At 42.9% G+C, this 13,361-nt stretch overlaps 1 protein-coding gene across 2 annotated transcripts in view; it reads right to left on the reverse strand.

Moving 5' to 3' along the window:
• The window catches only part of LOC101801858 (ankyrin repeat and MYND domain-containing protein 1), a 36,655-nt gene extending 25,568 nt beyond the window's left edge, over positions 1–11,087 (reverse strand). For both annotated transcript variants that reach the window (XM_027444277.3, XM_027444278.3), the window contains exons 1-6: positions 10,822–11,087; positions 6,383–6,529; positions 5,464–5,900; positions 4,194–4,410; positions 3,258–3,422; positions 1,160–1,218 (exon numbers count right to left, since the gene is read on the reverse strand). In XM_027444277.3, coding sequence (XP_027300078.1) covers positions 1,160–1,218; positions 3,258–3,422; positions 4,194–4,410; positions 5,464–5,900; positions 6,383–6,529; positions 10,822–10,944 — 1,148 coding nt within the window. In that variant the 5' untranslated portion in view covers positions 10,945–11,087. The remainder of the gene's footprint in view (positions 1–1,159; positions 1,219–3,257; positions 3,423–4,193; positions 4,411–5,463; positions 5,901–6,382; positions 6,530–10,821) is intronic.
• Positions 11,088–13,361: the final 2,274 nt, after the last annotated feature.

Below are 13,361 nucleotides of genomic sequence, written 5' to 3' on the forward strand. Positions count from 1 at the left end.
ACCCCTTGCATGGGCATCTATAGGCAAAGCTAGGCAAATTTCTCTGTACCCCCACCAGTCACTCACATGTGACATGTAAGCATTGAGTTTTAGACTTGTTTAAATCAAAGAAACAGACTTATATGTCCTGTAATCAAAATTTCATTAGAAGGTTCTTTCCTCAGTAATACCTCATTCATCCATCCCAAGAAAACAAAGCTATGTTTCCCTTAAACAAAAACTGGAGCAAGAGCTATGTTAGACTAGAACAGAATATTTCAGGAGGCTTACCTATGATTCCCTCTGCATTTTCATGTAGTCTAACTATCCACACACCCCAAAGAAAAACATGACTCCACCAAAAACATTTAAAAAAATGGTGGGCAAACAACACTTGGAAGTCACTTAGAAACTCTATCACAAAGTGTTCTCAGCAGAGACTTATATTCTCAGGCACAGTATTAATTCAGTTTTACTCAGTTCAATGGATCTTTATATTCCAGTGAAGAACATGCAATACACACAATGTTTCAGATAAGAATAATTATGGGAGGACATAACACAGAAGTAAAATATAAGGGGTCAAGGCCACCAGGAATTTTCAGTTTCAGAGTTTCAATGTAGCAGAATGACCTACAGTGGCATAAAATGAAACACAAAATTTTTGTCATCTCCAGTGATCACTCTGGTCACAAAGCAAAAGGCAATTATGTGGCCCTTTCAAGAATCTAAATGACTAAATAACTAGACTATGTTTCAGGTGATAGTGTCGAACAGACGTTTGCAGAAAACAACCAGGAAGTTCATGTGGAGTCAAGACTTCAAGAAGTGAAAGTATTTGTTTCCTTCCCCCTGTCAATACTACACTGTAAGTGTGCACTGCATACTTAGCATCTTTTCACTTTTTGCTAACAAGAAACCTTGTCTTGCTCAAGCACAATGTCCTTTGATTGAAAACACTTTTCTTCTGCTATCTTTGCCCACTGTCTGCCTGAGTTACCTTAGAGTGTATAAACAATGAGGGCTTCTACTGACATGAAAACAATATCTACCTAGTGAAACATGCAAAAAAATATCTTTCCCTGCAACGGATGTACCCTTCTGTGAAATACTGTTACCTTCTTTGTACAAAAGGTTTTTTATGAGGGTTGATCTCCTATTTACAGTGTATGCGACTTACTTTAAGATTATGCCTTCAGCCCCAACAACTGTTTCTGAGGATTCTGATTGTTCACTCCTCTTAAGATTTAAAAAAAGAAAGAGGTTACAAAAATGAAAAAAGAAAAAAAAAAGACTTCTTCTAGTGACTCAGCATATTAACACATTAGAACAGTAACACACTGCAGCATACGATTATAATGGAATCCAGTTAATAAGTGCTAGAGAACATAGGGAGAGACTCTTTATCACAGAATCACAGAATGCTTGAAGTTGGAAGAGACCTCTGTGTCCATCTGGTCAAACCGCCCTGCTCAAGCAGGGCTACCTACAGTTGCTTGCCCAGGACCATGTCCAAGCAGCTTTTAAAGATCTCCATGGAAGAGACTCCACAACCTCTCTGGGCAGCCTATGCTAGTGCTCCACTACCTGCACAGCACAGAAGTGCTTCCTGGTGTTTAGGTGGAACCTCTTGTGTTCCAGTTTGTTCTCATTGCCTCTTGTCCTGGCACTGCGCACCACTGACAAAATCCTGGCTCCATCCTCTTTGGCACTCTCCCTTCAGGCATTTATAGACACTGATGAGATCCCCCTGAGCCTCCTCTTCTCCAGACTTAACAGTCCCAGCTCTCTCAGCGTATTCTCATACGAGAGGTGCTCCAGTCCCTCCCTTCATCATCTTGGTAGCCTTTCCCATATGCCTATGTCCCTCTTGTACTAGGGGAGACGGGATGGGACAATGGGATACAGTACTACTGCTGCAGCCTCACCACTGCTGAGTTTATCAGGGAGTGTAGCAACAGGACAAGGGTTAATGGTTTTAAACTAAGAATAGTTATGTTTAGATTAGGTGTAAGGAAGAAACTTCATGATGAGGGTGGCGAGGCACTGGAGCAGCTTGCCCTGAGAAGTTGTGAATGCCCCATCCCTGAAAGAGCTCAAGGCCAGGCTGGATGGGACTTTGGGCAACCTAATCTGATGGAAGTCGTCCCTGTCCATGGCAGCGGGGTTGGAACTAGATGATCTTTAATCTCCCTTCCAACCTAAACCATTCCATGATTCCATGATCCAGCTCAGAGAAAAAGTGAAAGCAACATTTATTTTTCCTTGCTGAATCTCAGAGACTGTGACAGGCAGAATTAAACACAGAAAGATCCTCTATCTATTCTCAATTACTTTGTATTACCTACAAAATGAGAGGTAATAGCTTCATATTTGTTTCTGTTAAATTTTGAGCAGTTGCTTTGTATTATCTCTTACTCCCCTTCTCCCTTTCCCATAAAAATATGGCTACTTTAGCAATTGGCCACCACTTAGATATACTCCTGGAAATGGAACAAGGACTTCTGAGCAACCAAAGATTATTCAGTCCTTAATTTCCAACAAGTTTGCACAGTATATGGGCCACTATCTTTCTAATCTCTTTTGAAAGTCTCAGTAGCACCCTTCCATTTCTAGCATTCACTGAAGTATCTCTACCTGCTCAGACCCCTTTCTTATCTATTATCTCATCCTGGCTAGTGATTCCTGACACTCCTTGTTTTCATATCCTTTACTATTCCCAGGTTTGCACTATTATTAAATGTATATTATGGTCTAGATAAGAAGATTCAGAGCAGACATTTCTCTTTGCAGCAGGATGAAGGCTAGGGAGGCTAGGGTTCCTTTGTGAACCCCTCCTCGCCCCCCTCCTCAGAGTGATCAGGAGCCTTCCGACAGTACAATTGCTTTTTACTAGCCACCTCAATGATGACAGCAGGATTTTATAGTACTAGGAGAATCACCTACCTCCTATTGTTCTAATTACACTTTTATGAATCCCACCAATTGCCCTGCTGCATCTTCATTGTCTTAAACACCTAGAAAACATGGCCTGACATCTCTGCTATTGAAATGGTGCCTTATTCACTTGCAGAGTTACTTGTTACTGCAGTGGAGCTCAGTGCTTTGAGTTTGAAGTCAGCATTAAGAGTATGGATTATTCTGCATCCTCAGAGTGCAAAATGCACAAGAGTTATGATTTTTCATATGGAGTACACACAGTAATTTTAAAAATCAAGCTTACAACTTGAGAAGATAATACATTATATTCTGTCCTTTTCAGTAAGAAGCAAACAAACCTTGTAACTGTGCAAGTTCCTCTCAGCAATATTACCCTTAAAAGATTCTTCTGGATAATAGAGAATAAAACACATGGAGAGAGCAGATAATCCTTCATCACTACACTTATTCACATCCGCTCCACTATCAAGAAGAAGATTGATAACATCATTGTGGGAATGAACCTGTAGAGGGGAAACACCCATATTTGTACACATATGTACACACTTCTAGCTTTTGACATCAAAAAAATAACAGTTTTAAAGTAGTGCTAATTTAGCTAATTCAAAATCGTATTTCCCACAAAATAGAAACTCAGTATTGAACTAGATCTTCAAGATTTCAGAATACATGTTTCAGCTAAATTCCATTTTCAAGTACACTTCTTTTTTCTTCCTTCTTTAAGAGAATACAGAAAGACACTAGATGTTTACAGGAGAAATAGTGTTCTAGATTACTATCTTGATTTTACTAGCAATTTACAATGAATGCCAAGTATCCAAGTAGCAAAAAAGGCACAAATAAAAAGATTGGGGAAGCGAGATTTCATGCCCCTTCTACAGGAATTGAAGTTGTGCTTGCATGGTTTCAAGCCACCATCAAAACCATTTCAGCAAAACCGGAACTGTCTGAATTTGATTTTGGCGAGGAGAAAAAATAAGGGCATCATCATATCCAAGACCATACATGATTTTAGGTATGTACATACCTAAAATCAAGCTTCACATTTGAAATCATTCCTAATATTTAACCAAGATCTTATTTTAGATAATTTATTTCCATCGGTTTTGGCATGATACCAGGCATTACAGATTCTACTCATGCCAGAACTCTTCTCTGTTTTTCTTGATTACTGAACATTCCTTTCATATCATGTAATGAAACAACAACAAATTTATCCAGCCTACTACAGCAGGAATTTTGTCATTGCGTGGTAGAGTCATGCTTAGTCTTACCGCAGCAGCAGCAAGTGCTGTGTATCCATGTCTATCAGCTACATCTGGATGAGCAAGTTCATTCCTCAGAATTGCATAGACCCCATCAAAATCTCCTCTTGCTGCCTTCTGAATTAAGTGTTCTGCAGCAAGTTCCCTGGGGCCTGAAGGCCCATGACTACTGCGGATTCCATTGAGAATGAGGTTGATATCTGAAATGAACTCCACTTGACAGTGCCTAGAAAACAACAAAAACAAAAACAAAAGCACTGCACAACTAAGCAGCTAGGTATTCTTAGATCACTAGCACAGTTAAAGAAAAAAACACATAAGAAGAAAACATGGAGATGATAAGGATGGACAAATAAGGCCAGCTATAATTAAATATAAATATCTATTTCAGATAGCACAAGCTTGCTTACATTACAGGAAAAAAGGCAAACCAGTGTATTAAGTGTTAGCAGCAGCACACAGATATTAACTACAGAGGAGTTCAAATATCCAACCATCAAAATATCTGCTAAAAGAAGAAAACAAAATCTAATTTCCAAGTATTTCAATGAACCAATTTATCATGTACACACAGGATAACTGTTCACAATTAAATTTTCATCACTTGCTTTACCTAGGACTACAAAATATGCATTCCTGGCTTGTGTTTCCATCAACAAAGCAAAGAAGAAAATACTCCACTGGCTGAAAGAACACTTCCACATACAAGTACAAAGTTACTTATAAATACCGAGGTTCAGTCAGCAGCTGTATTAACTGTAGACTAGCTGCAGCACGTTTTGTATTGCCTTGAGGAGAAGAGTCAAGACAACCGCTAAAAGGTATGAGCGGCCAGATTCACAATTCTTTGGAAAATCTGCCACTATGTTTCCATCTCTGCACAAGACACTGCGCTCTCTAAAGAGAAATGGTCAGCTCTCATAGGAGACAAGGGCTGTGAAGACCTAATTCCTTTCAAAACTGGACTTCCAGGAATTCTGAGAAGCAAATAATTAATTTTTTAATGCTATTTTTATAGCTGTTACCAGGATAAAACCAATGTTTGACATAAAGGAGTGAAATTTCATTTAATTTGTGAACTGAGAATTGATTATTGTTTGTTTGTTTTCTTTTTTTTTTTTAAATCCTCATTGCCAACTTGTAATCTCAAGATCATAAAAAGAATCTGTAGTACATTTTCCATCATGCAACTTAAATTTGAAAATAATGAACACAAAATAATGCAGAGAAGAAAAAAATCTAAAAATCTATATAAAATGAACAAATCATCAACAGTTACCTGTGCTTATAAGCATGCATTTGCATTCTAACCAGCAAAGGTGTTACATTTGCAACAGGCCAGTGGTCCTCCTCAGGCAGCTTTGTGGTGTTCTGAAAATACCAAGCATCACATTCTTCCAGGAAGGAGTGAGTCAAAGCAAGATGATCTGTGTTATGAGAATATGCAAAGACTCCTTCAGGAAAAATATCCTTATCATCAAAAGGGAGATGTTTATAGCTATGGAGAAAAGGGTCCTCCTTAACAGAAATATACTTCCTTTGAGACCTGTCGTCAATATATCTGCAGTGTTCTGGATAATCCAAGACAGAAAAATAACCAGGTACTTCAGCACACAGTTTAATTAGATGATTCCCATGCCACAAGCCAACATCCTGACAGCCATCTGGATAGCTTTCAATCCCTGGTCCAAACCGCTCATCGCATTTGTACAGCCCCTTTTCGGAAACAAGTACGTTAGTATCAGTCAGAGATCAAACAAGTTGTACAGAAAAGTCTGGTTTCTCCTTAGATTAATCTGTCTAGTTCTGGTCTTGGTGACCCAGATCCTATTGACAGACTGCTGAAGCCATTCTGAACTGCAAAGCCCTCACATTCTCTTTGGTATATATTAGATATTAAAAGAAAATTTTCTAGGCATCAGTTTTTTAGTTCTGGACAGATGGTATCACATTTTATCCTTCAGTATTTCCCTGTGCAAAAGTTCAGTACACCAGAAGATGAGCAGTGGAAATGAGTGCCCTAACCCACTGGAGATCAAAGCATGAAGCTTTTTCTCTCATCCACAAAAATCTTAAGGGAGCTGCTTGAAACATACCAACAAACAAACAAACAAACAAACAAACAAACAAACAAAACTGACTTTGAAAGGCTAGGAAATTAGGAAATCACAGTAGCAACATAGTATTTTTCCAGTTACCTGAAATTTTTTGCCATCCTTCCATTCCAGGGTCCCATAGCCTTCCACATGGCCAAGATAGAATGCTCCTGTGAATTTGGAACCATCAGGTTGGTAGCAAATACCCTTCCCATGGCGATGGTCCATGTAGAACTGTCCCACATATCTCTGTAATCCACAACAAAGGAAAAAGATAACAAGGATGATATAACTGAGTGGACAGAAATAAGTGTTGCCTCCTTAACTGAAACAGAGCAGGACTAACAGGGTGAAGGAGATCAATATATGAAAAGATCTCAAGAACTCAAGTCCATTTTAGTCACAAGCTTCAGAAATCAGTCAGGATTTACCAATTGCTCCCAGCAACTGTTTCAACATGCAGCTAGCCATCAGCAGTCCACACTACTTCAGCAGATGTATCTCAGTGTCCTTGGATATACGCTGTCAAGTGATGCAGGTTAAACCAGCATCTATTCAAGTGTTCAACAGCTTTCATAAGGACTTGCATGCCAAAACATATGCAGTGGGAAATTCTGCATTCAAAGCAAATTGGAAAGCAGTAGAACTGTGAAAATACAAGTTTGGCTCAAAACCAAGCTATTATGAACACACTCTAACACAGAAAAATCTAGCAAAACCAAATGAAAAACATGTCACCAAAAAAACACCTAGCTATGTGCTTGCAAATGACTTATTAGTGAAACAGAAGGAAAGAGTTCCACATATGGAGAATGCTCCACATATGTTCCTAATTCCAGATGATGAAATTATGTTTGGCATGTGATTGTGACCAAGGGCTCAGAGAGCATGTGCAAGGAGATGACCTGGGTTCAGAAAACAAACAGAGGCAATTGGTTAGCCTCTTTCTAGGGCACTCAGCCCCTGATATCGGAAAGAAATTGTCTTAGGTTGCAGGATAAACTTACAACAGTCAGGAAAAATGGGGACCTGCCTAGCAGGTCCGCTGGTTGAAATAAAGCTAGGGAATGAAGAAGTGAAGCTTGAATTTTTTGTTGGTTACGGGAGCTTCTTTCTCTGTGTTAATTAGTCTGTAAATGTAATAGGAGCAACTGGCCAACAGGAAAAGGCATTTTTTTGCAATGCTTGAAATTTAAATTGGGAAGAATGATTGGAATTACAAAATGAGAAAAACAGTCAAGTTTGGTTCATGGTACTAGATTAAAAGGATGCCTTTTTCTGCCTGCCCATGGCAACTGAAGACCAGAAACTCTTTGAGTGGGAAAATAATAATAGAGGATGGAAAACTCAGCTTTCTTGGACAGTGTTACCATAGCGGTTCAAGAATAGCCCCACCATATTCAGGAACTGTGATCTTGACATTTGAAAGACCCCCTTCAGGAAAAGGGGGCACTGTTGCAATACACAAATGATAGCTACTGAAGAAGAAAAGGAATGTGTATTGTATATCCCAACTGTTGAGGGATTCTTGAAACAGCAAGGAGGCCATGACTTGCTGCAGCTGAGCAAACCAAGCTACCAGGATGACTACAAGAAGTTCCCATGACAGTGTTCCCACATCGCCCAATTGAGGAATTTAGAAAAATATTGTTACCAGTAGCTGGCTTCAAGGACGGGATCTACGTGACTGCTAATCACAAGGGGTTTTTTTCTTGCAGGTGGGGTTGTTTTCTTGCAGTTGTTTGTCTGAGTGCTTTTGACCAATAATATTGTGAGACACTATCTGCCCCTGTTAAGTTTGCTATAAAAGTCAGGCTATTCAGGTAATAAAGAGAGAGCACGATCTGACCATACTAGTGTCCGTCGTGTTTTCGGCCGTTCTTCCTGCAACAGTTTTTTAATCCAGAATGGTCTCTCAAGCGTGTTGAATTGCTAATACAAATTAACATCTCAGCAGTTCAACCAGCCTGCTCTCCTTTCCTAAATATATCATTTGAAGGGTAGACAATATGGTCACAAAAGCAAGCACACCTCAGGGGCAGGACACAAAGAGACTTAACTGGAATGCTAGGAACAGGATTAGGAGTTTTAAATGGAATTTAATATTCAGAATATTCAGAAATATTAATGAATAAGCTAGCCACAGCAACAAGTGATTAGACAAAACTAAAACAGCCCCTACAATCATCCTTACTGGCATTGGGAACTAGCCAATAGCAAGTTTCAAAGGTGTTACCGAGATGGGAAAAGGCTGAAGACCAACACCACAAACTAATAACAGATGCACTTAGTATGGTTCAAGATAAGGTATCTTTAGCTCTTAGATGTACACAAGCACAGTTATGGATGCAGGCAACGGCTGCCTTGATCATCGGAGAAGGAAATGAAGGCATTTTTCCAGTTGAAGTCCAAAAGACTGTTTGGGACAATGCCAATGATTTTGAGAAGTTCCAATCTTGGTGGACTCTGGTAAATTTTACCTATGATCCCATTGTTAACATGGCTACTGCCTTTGTGCTTACTGTAAGTAATGCCACAGTTTATGTTATTCACCCCATCATTGCACTAGGATTAAACCATGAGGAGACAGTTCTCTATCCTTCGGAGCATAGAACATGGGCACAGATGGAGAATGGGAAATGGCAGTCTGTAAATCTAGAATCATGTGTTACCCAGCAACAACAAGGATTTATTTGTGAAAGCAACACAATTGATGCTCAGGATGTATGTCTTGACATGGAGCAAGCTGTTTGCCACTTTGAAATTCATCCAAATACTAGTCAAAAGACTGTGCTTGCATATATTGGTCAAGGCTGTGTAAGTTTAAGAACTGCTTGTGCTTTTGTAGAAGTAGATAAGGAAAACATAACTCTCCCTAGCAAAAATCACTCTAACTTTTGTATTTGTAACTTTGTTAGAATCGTTGAGTGTGATTTTCTATATTTGGCACCAGTGGTATCCCACCAGTTGATCAAGTCTAACAACACAATGTATCACAAGTTATTACCTACACCTATTGGGATGAACCTCACATTAGTGAAGCAACTAGTTAAACACCAAGACCTGATCAAAATTTTAAAAAGCAGTCAGGAAAATGGAAAGAAGACTCTAATCACTGTCCACCATGATACAAAGGAAATAAGAAGAGTTTTGCAAAGAGTAAAACAAGACACAAATTACAACTGGTGGGATGCACTCTTTGGATGGTCGCCAACTGCAACTGGGATTTTGAACACCTCGAGACACACAATTATTGTTTTACTGATAATAGTTGGTGTAAGTTTAATATTGTCTTTTGTAATACTTGTTTGGAATTGGAAATTGTTACAACAAATGGCTATATTAGCTTCCTTGACAAAAGTACATGGCGAGGCATTGAGGGGTACATATCATAGAGACTGGGAAGAAGAATTTTTGTATTAAGTAAAAGAATTTACTAGATTTTCCAAAAAAGGGGGGACTGAAACATGGGATTAGAAATTAGAGAGAAATTGATTAAGAATCAATATGTAGGCAACACTTATTGCTTAATATGTGCTACATTTGCGATGTGCCTGTGCTGCGCTTAGGCCTCCAGATAACAGGAGCCCCTGGGACCCCAAGAACCAGATCAAACCAACCTTATGGTTCAGACCATGGCCCCTGTGACCAAGGGCTCAGAGATAGGGAGGACGGTTCTTAAAACGGCAAGAAAAAGAATGTCAAACATGCAAGGCCTCAAGATAACAGGAGCCCCTCAGACCCGGAGAACCGGACCAAACCAACCTTATGGCCCAGATTGTGACCAAGGGCTCAGAGAGCATGTGTGAGGAGATGAGGTGAAAAGTTCAACCCTGATGAAGACATCTTACTTCATCCTCACGACCCTCAGCGCCCACCACCAGAAGGCACTGCGCAAGCGCAGAGGAGAGGAGTTTATGGAAATGACTTCTTGGAGCTAATTTTAATACTAAGTAGGGACAGGTTATGAATATGTATAGGCATACTGGGAAACCTCATGCATATGTAAATCTTTACTGCATATAACTGAAGCAAGTTGCCATGTTAGAGGCACACGACTTTGGTGGGACTACCCCCCATGCCACCCAACGCTGAATAAACATACCTACTTTACAGTCTTACTGATTGTGGAGTCAGCTTTCCATGAGTCATATCCACCTGGTGAACGTGCTCTCAGATGTTACACAGACACTAGGAAAGCAATTGCCTTACTCAGGAATAAGCTGAAACTACTTAGTTTGGCAGAGTTACATCAAGGAAAACCTGCATTTCAGAGACACATCTCCTTACAACAAAGTGATGCCATGAAAGCATTACCTCCAAAACACCACCATGTATATTTCATAGCTGGAAGGGGCTACTCTGCAAAGCACGGAACTAAAACAAAGGGGGGACAGGAGGACAGAGGGCTTTACTTGGCTGGCACCGGGCAGGGCAGGGCAGGCCCCCGGCACGCTGCTACTCGGACGGAAAAAACGAAGGCGCCTCCGCCCACCCCTCTCCCCTCGGGACCGCAGACGAGTACCCCGGCAGCGCCGTACCTCGCCGGCCCCCGGCCCGCAGAGCAGGCCCCGGCCGCCACAGGGGCCGCATGCGGTCGCCCCCGCCTCCTCACCGCCGCCGGCCACCGGCTGGCCGGCAGCTCGCCCGGCATCGGTCGCCATGGCGGCCCGGCGGGAAGGCGAGCAGAGAGAGCGGCACCGGCAGCGCCCCGGCCCTCCGCAGCGCCCGGGCCCGGCGACGCCGCGCTTCGGCCGTGAGGGGGCGTTGCCACGGAGACCCCGGCGGGCGGGCACCGGGGGAGAGGCAGCGAGCGGGACCGGTCCGAGCGCCTTCGGACCCCGGTGGGCCCTGCCAGCAGAAGGGCTTCCCCGCGTTGCGCCGGCCAGGCTCAGCCACCCTGGCACTCGCGGCGTTTTGCCCGTGTCCACACGCAGCCTGTGGGAGGCCCGAACTCCTTCCTAGCAGCCGGAGCCCCACGCTGGCGGGGGCTGGCTCTGAGGAACGGTTTCTGAGAAAGGCACCGTTCAAACACGCCACGGCACACGAGCAGCCCCTCACTTGCTGGGGACAGGGAACAAGAACTTGGCTTGGCACGGTGCGGTCCGGCAGGTTGCCGAGAGAAGCACGGGCCATGACAGGTAAGGCAGAAAAACAGCACGCAGGTGCTGCATAGGAGAACGCTCGGGGGCCGGGATTATTTCCCTGGATGGACAGACAGCCAACAATTCTGTCCCGGCCCGTCCTGGTGCAGACCCAGCCTGGTCCCTGCTTTCACAGCTGGTGCTTGTCCCCCTTCCCCCTGCACTCACACCCTCGTGGCACTTTCACCAGACTTTTCCAACCCACGTGTGCGGGTATCATATCAAACCCATGCAATGTGCTTGAATTGAGTGATGAACTTCAAGCTTGTGTCGTTGATTAGAGCAGGACTAAGAGCAGAGTGTAAACAGCTGTCTCAGAAATACACAAAATCTGTAAGCCCAAGGTATCAGATGTCCATACCAGCAACCTCTTCAGAGACATGACTGACACCTCGTTCACCACCAGCACAGCACAGGGGTTCCCACCTTACCCCGTTGTGTTGCTCTTCTCACCCATCAGAGTTCTGCTGTGGCTAACAGATTTTTGCCAAAATGCTTTTTTTCCTATCGTTGCTACCTACTTAGAATCACTTGACCATGTGTGTGGAAGAATGTCTGCTCCTTTTAAAATAAGAAAGAGAGGAACCTATAAACAAGACCATACAGGAACACAAACCTAACTGCTCCCTTATCGGGAGGCAGTGGAAAGAACCAAACACGGTTGTATGAACTGATGCGAGAATGTGAGAGGGTAAGAGTATTTATTCCAGCAAGGCTATCTGATTGGGCATCTTGTCAATTAGCAAACTATGGGAAAAAGTGGAAAACATTAAAAAAAAAAAAGTGAGATTCACAGACCTGGCAAGAAAAGCATGGAGGCAATAGCAAGAGGCAAGCCTCCTAGTCACACTAATTGATGGACTGGTACAATCTACAGGTACGCCACTTCAGGAAGATCAATCCGGACTTTGCAGCTGGTAAGGCTGTGAGTGAGGGGGACCCTAGATGGAGAGGTGTGGGAGAAACAAAAAAAAACTGTACAAACTGATGAGGGGATGTGCAAGACAAGGAGGAGCAAGGAGGTACAAATTGGATGTGGGCAGAAAAGGATGTAAGAGGGCCAGCTGCATGTAAAACTGGGCCAGTCATGCATGTATGGCTAAGCCTTGCACCTGATCACTGCAGTCTGTCCTATATTCTTATTAAATCTTAACTAACTGCATATCTGCATATTCACACAGTCTAGCCTACCTGTGTGCGTGCTGCAAGGAGTCAGTACCAGCTACTGGTGAGACCTGTGTGTAAGTGAAAATGGGTTGCCAGGTGCTGGAGCCAGACTGGGTGTCTGTGCACTCTGGATTCTGGTGTCCGCTACAGTCGCCAGTGGGGGTCTTTAACTCCCAGACAATGTGGTGGGAACAGTTTGTGTCCCCAAAACCAACTCCTGTGGTGGGCCCATGTAAGCGAAGTGACTGAGGAACTCCACACTGACAGCAGGACCACTGGTCACAGCTTGTGTGCCTGGTGTCAGCTGCTGGGGAGTGCAAATGTCTGTATCTTCCTCAAACCTGGTGTGGATGGGATATACACGTGTGCTTAAGCTGGTTTGCTGGTAAACTTCAGCCGGTAAATAGAGGGGTCTCAGGTCCATACCAAGGTATCAGGTGGCGAGAGGACCATACTGGTACGCCCTGGGGGAACCTGCACGTGTAGAGTGCATGCAAGATGATCCTGTGAGTGTTTGCAGAAAACATCAGGCTGGTCTAGCCAGTGAGTAAGGGACCCAAGATGCAGGTAAGAGAGCCTTAGGTCTGGACAGGGGTACAGGTCAGGCAGAGTGGCCATTCCGGTACTTGAGGCATCTGTGAATGTGTGTTTGTGAATCCTGAGTCATGTGTGTACTTGCAATAGTGATATTTTACCTCTGCCGGCAGAAGAGGAGAACAGATGTTTGTTTGATGTTTGTCTGTGTTTATGATAGTCCTGTGAGTAGGTGC

This window comes from Anas platyrhynchos, chromosome 25, assembly GCF_047663525.1.
Source record: "Anas platyrhynchos isolate ZD024472 breed Pekin duck chromosome 25, IASCAAS_PekinDuck_T2T, whole genome shotgun sequence".
NCBI lineage: Eukaryota > Metazoa > Chordata > Aves > Anseriformes > Anatidae > Anas > Anas platyrhynchos.